The sequence below is a fragment of the Engraulis encrasicolus genome, chromosome 10 (genome assembly GCF_034702125.1).
Source record: "Engraulis encrasicolus isolate BLACKSEA-1 chromosome 10, IST_EnEncr_1.0, whole genome shotgun sequence".
Taxonomy (NCBI): domain Eukaryota; kingdom Metazoa; phylum Chordata; class Actinopteri; order Clupeiformes; family Engraulidae; genus Engraulis; species Engraulis encrasicolus.
The window spans coordinates 33,752,468-33,757,467 of record NC_085866.1 but is presented as its reverse complement, the minus strand read 5'-3'; the positions used below and the strand labels follow the sequence as shown (position 1 = coordinate 33,757,467).

At 41.3% G+C, this 5,000-nt stretch overlaps 1 protein-coding gene across 1 annotated transcript in view; it reads left to right on the top strand.

The window, feature by feature from the left end:
* Positions 1-5,000, top strand: part of nol4la (nucleolar protein 4-like a) — a 90,379-nt gene that overhangs the window by 43,722 nt on the left and 41,657 nt on the right. Inside the window, exon 4 of the mRNA XM_063208667.1 lies at positions 699-808. Within this exon, the coding sequence (XP_063064737.1) occupies positions 699-808 (110 nt within the window). The remainder of the gene's footprint in view (positions 1-698; positions 809-5,000) is intronic.

The following is a 5,000-nucleotide window of genomic DNA, read 5'->3' as shown; positions in this document are numbered from 1 at the left end:
TGTACTTGCAGCAGATTCACCAGATCACAGACCCACCATCAGGAATTTAGACTTGTGATAAAATTGTGATACCATCACAATGACAAATTTCAACACCATTCTCTGCACCTTGACCTCCCATAGCTTTAAGTTTTAAATGATTTTTAAATATAATAATTTCAAGAACATGGATATATTGGAAATATCTGTATTTACAGTAAATGGGACATGGCCAGTCATTGTGTCTTAGGAGGTTTTTCAGTTGGCGATCACTGAAAACTGAAGCTCTTTAGAAATGATGGGCCAGAGTGAATACTTAAAAACATACTACCTGAAAATAACAGAGAAAATGGATTTGGAAGAAACTAGGCTTTTGAAAGTAAGAATTGTATCAAGGGACTTCAAATTGTATTGATTTATTCCAGAACCATCAATGCGCACCATAGATCAAGCTCCTCAGTTGCTCTGTCTTTGATGAATAAATAATATCGAAGGATTTTATTCTTTAAATTCAAAATTCCCCTCATGTGCCTGCCATAGGATTTGTTTATCAAGAGAATAATTTTGAAGATCAGAACATTGAACACACAAAAAAAGTCAATACATGATGTTGCATGCCTGTCATACTGTAAAACATATCAACTTGCTGAAATGTTAATGTAAAAACTAAAAACCTAATCTAATACCCCCTTCCCCCTCCCCCCTTTTCTCCATTATAGAAAATGACCGCCCCACTTCTCTGGTCCCAGACCTCATTGACTATAACATGCCTCTCACTGCCACCTACCTGAAGCAGATGAAACTGCAGTGCATGAATGCCAACGAGCAGGTAAGCAGATCGTCAGTATGCCTCTCTCCTGATAGAGGCAGGAATAGACAAAATGGATTCATTAGTTATAACCAGGGCTCTAAATTTACACTTGCAAACCGGCAATATAGTGGTGAAAATTCAGCTCGGCTACTATATAGTTAGGCCTACTACTACTACTATACATATGTAATTATTATGTGGTGTTGTTGCATTATTATGGTGATTGGCTGGTTGAAGGATCATCTGGTTGTATTGGACAGGTGAAACAAGGTGGCACTCGATTGTAACTAATGAATAAATTTTGCCCCATCACTGGTTACAGGCCAGTGTCTACCTGTGAGTGATAATGTGCGAGCATCACAACTCGATCAAGAGATAAGAGTGTTTTGGAAAAAACGTCTCTGTCTGTCTGTCTGTCCGTCTTTCTCTCTCTCTCTCTTTCTTTCTCTCTCTCTCTCCCTCTCTCTCTCTCTCTCTCTCTCTCTCTCTCTCTCTCTCTTTCTTTCTTTCTCTCAAGCACGCACACACACACACACGCATACACACATACACACATACACACATGCACAGTGGTCGGTGTGTCGGTGTGTTTGAATATATTTAATACAGTGCTGGTTAGATTGGAATGTCTTTGTGGCTAGTTTTACAGGTGTGTAATTCATTAGAAAAATACACACTTATGGTGTAGTAGTGGTGGTGATGATGATGATGATGATGATGAAGATGAAGATGAAGATGAAGGTGACAGTGATTATGACGATGGCGATGATGATGACGATGATGATGATGATGATGACGATGATGATGATGACGATGATGAACATATAAGAGGGTCTTCTGTGAGGTTACTGCTGCACGTTATGGCAAAAATGAAACGAAACAGTGCTCAAAAATACTTTTGTCATATAGGTTAGAGCCTTGTTCATATGCACACCTATTGATCACACAAATAGTTTGTATAATCTTCTGTATTTCATGCAGAATTTTGTTTGGATATTTTTGTGGAAATTGGTCAGGTTGTCGATGTAAAACCAAAAAATATCCATGTATTATTTGATATATGAAACCAGGTTTGCAGTTGCAGAACAAAGCATTAACGAGCTTTATCATTGCCCCTTTCAAACTTGTATCTCTGTTCCTGAAACAAAACTCATAATGCACTTGCTTTTGAAATTGTTGATCTGAAGCGCTCAGTCTAGCAGAGAAGGAGAGAGTGATAAAAAAGTAATTATGGGCACAGAACACCAAATACATTCAAACGCTCTTCATGATATCACTGGATATATTAATGTTAACTATTTTGTGCCTTGATGCTGATTCAAGTAGGCTTCATTTTTGGGATGAACAAAAGGATCCACTGTTTTATATTTCAGTTTCCTTTTAGGCCGAGTTTCACAAGTGTGTGTGTGTGTTAGGGGGATCTTGTTAGTCAGTGTCTTGGTACAAAGTGTCTTTCACAGTGTTGTGTCGAACAGTGTGAAATTAGTGTGAGTGTGAGTTAGAAAATTATGTGAAGTGATAGATGATAGATATAATTTGAACTTACAGTAATTGAAAATACCTGATATTATGCAGTGTTGATCAGAGAGTTGAATTTATGTAACTCAGTTGGTCTTTCCGTTGAGTGTTAAACTGTGTAGGTATACTGTGTAGGTGCTGGGCTAGAAAATAGGGTTTTTGAAAGTAAGAAATGGTGGCAAGAGTTTTCAAATTGCATTGATTTATTCAAGAGACACCCAAGCACACCTTTGATAAAGTTTTTGTACATCATAGGCTTATTTTGAAAAAGAAAGGAAGAAAAAAATCGATTGTTTCATATTTCAGACTGCAGTATATCCGTGCTTTTTTTTTACAAGTGAGTTGTGGTTCCGTGGGCTTTACCGTGCAATGTAATGCATTTCAAAATTGCCACCCTGTCGAATGTATGGCAGTGGATTCGCAAGACAGTGAAGTAATTTGACATTTTCCAGCTCCTCTCTCCTCTCCTCTCCTCTCCTCCCCCATCTCTCTTTCTCTCTCTCTCTCGCCCTCACATACATTCTGAGCATTCCATACAGTACCTATATGGTCTGCTGTGAGATATAGTGCAATGCGGGCAAAGGAAAATGGGTTGCCCCAGCAACAGTTATTACCTGAAATAGCAACTAATATGTACTGAAGGTGTCTGCAGATCAGTGTTGTTAAGTGAAGGGAAGGCCACAGAAGTATCTGATGGGGGGATGGAGATGGTGGTAGTGGTAGTGGTGGTGGTGATCGTAGTGGTGGTGGTGGTGGTGTTTGTATGTGTGTGTGTGTGTGTGTGTGTGTGTGTGTGTGTGTGTGTGTGTGTGTGTGTGTGTGTGTGTGTGTGTGTGTGTGTGTGTGTGTGTGTGTGTGTGTGTGTGTGTGTGTGTGTGGAGGGGAGGAGGGGGGTGGTGGTGCCTGTAATGCATCAGAACAAGTTCACATGGAACATGTAGCCCTATGGATTTTCATTCTTTGCAGAGTTGCACTCTGCATTATGAGCCTTTGTATGGCTGTCCCGTTCTATGGCAATCTCCAGACGTATGGATTTATGAAAGCCTGCAGGCTTTATAAACGAAGGCCAACGTGACAAAAGGATTTCAATAACGAGAGCGTCTGTGTGGTCTTAAGACGGACACAAAATATTGCTGCAAAAGGAACTGTGTGGCCGGGTGCCTGTTCCTGGCAATTTCACTAGAGAGCAGCATTTGTCTGTGAGTGTGTGTCCTTTTTTTGTTGGTCCCAGATTTAATTCCACACATTTAAGTCCACAAATTGCTATACAGTAGATATGGGGTAAATAAAGTTGCATTTCTCAGTGCTTGTTATGAAGGATAGCCAAAAGGATCAAAAAGGTAAATAAAATGGTAATAATAAAATCAGAGAGCACAGCACTGATGGGCTGTTCATTGTTGAGGATATGTGGGATTGGGTTTGGAAACGCAGCTAAGCCCCTTCTAAACAAAGAGAGAGAGCGAGGGAGGGGGATAAAGGGATGTTGGAGGAGCGTGGTGGGGGTGTTGGGTGGGGGTCAAAGTTGTCAATCTAGGCATCTATTCAATCGACTGAGGGCAGTGGTACTCTGCGCGTGACGTCACGCCAGCTAGCGCCTCCTCCTTCTTCGGGACTGAAAGTCCGTGAGAGACGCCCAGGGTCTAATGTCTCACACACTGACAGGATACTGTCTAAAAATTACCGGGCGGCGAAACGAGGCTAAAAGACAGGGACAGTGGTATTTCATCGCGAAACAGAAACGAACAACTATTTCCGGGACTAACCCGACGTGGCAAAGGTAAGCTCCATGCTTCTCCTTGGAATTTCTACAGTAGCAAACCACAGTGTTGACATCCGTCTTCGAATGTGAAACTGTTTTCAGTTGAGATGGGACTATTCCGTTAGTTTGGGATATCGCAACATTCCTAATTATTGATACTGGGCAGCTTGTTGTATTTTTTTTATCCGCAGTAACATTAGACACATTTATGATGGCTTGACCTTTTCCCTAATCGCATGCGCCCGCATTCATTGGTGGTGCGAGCATAATATGCCCCCACCCGTGCGCACAAAAACATCCTAAATAGTGGCAGTGTCAATGTGCGCTGTAATTCACCGCTATTCTTTTATCCACTGCTCTAGCATGTTGTTTGTTTACTCACGGCACATTTGTCTGACCTGCCCTGTCTAGTGTTAGCGGAAACTTTAAGTGTCCCGGCCGGTGCGGATTAGTTCTTTGCCTTTAGAATGTTCAACCAACCTGTCGACAAACGTCACTCTAGTGTTTTCTTGACCATGTGTTTTTCTGACTAGGCTACATACTTCAAATTTAGGGTTCTTCATTAAGAGTGAAACTTATAGGCCTGCTGTTTCCTAATGTATCACGCAATAATTACTATGTTATGAATGCCACATTTCAGGTTTATTGAACGTATCCTTCTGCAATGACATCAGAACGTTTCCTGCCACTTAAGATGCAATTATAGGAAAGAGCTGAAAATTCCTTGCAGTGCAGTCTGAGGAGAAAGCTCAGCCAACGTGTTGAAATTCACTTCATTCACGTGTCAAGTGCCACCTGCAAAAGGGCCAAATTATTCAGGGCTGACTGCAGTGCAGATGTATGCATTTAGGTGCAAGTGCCAGTGGGAGAGGTAGAGATTGTATTGGAGCAAAGCCATGTTTGCATTGAAATAGGTCTGTCTCCCTGTAGGTA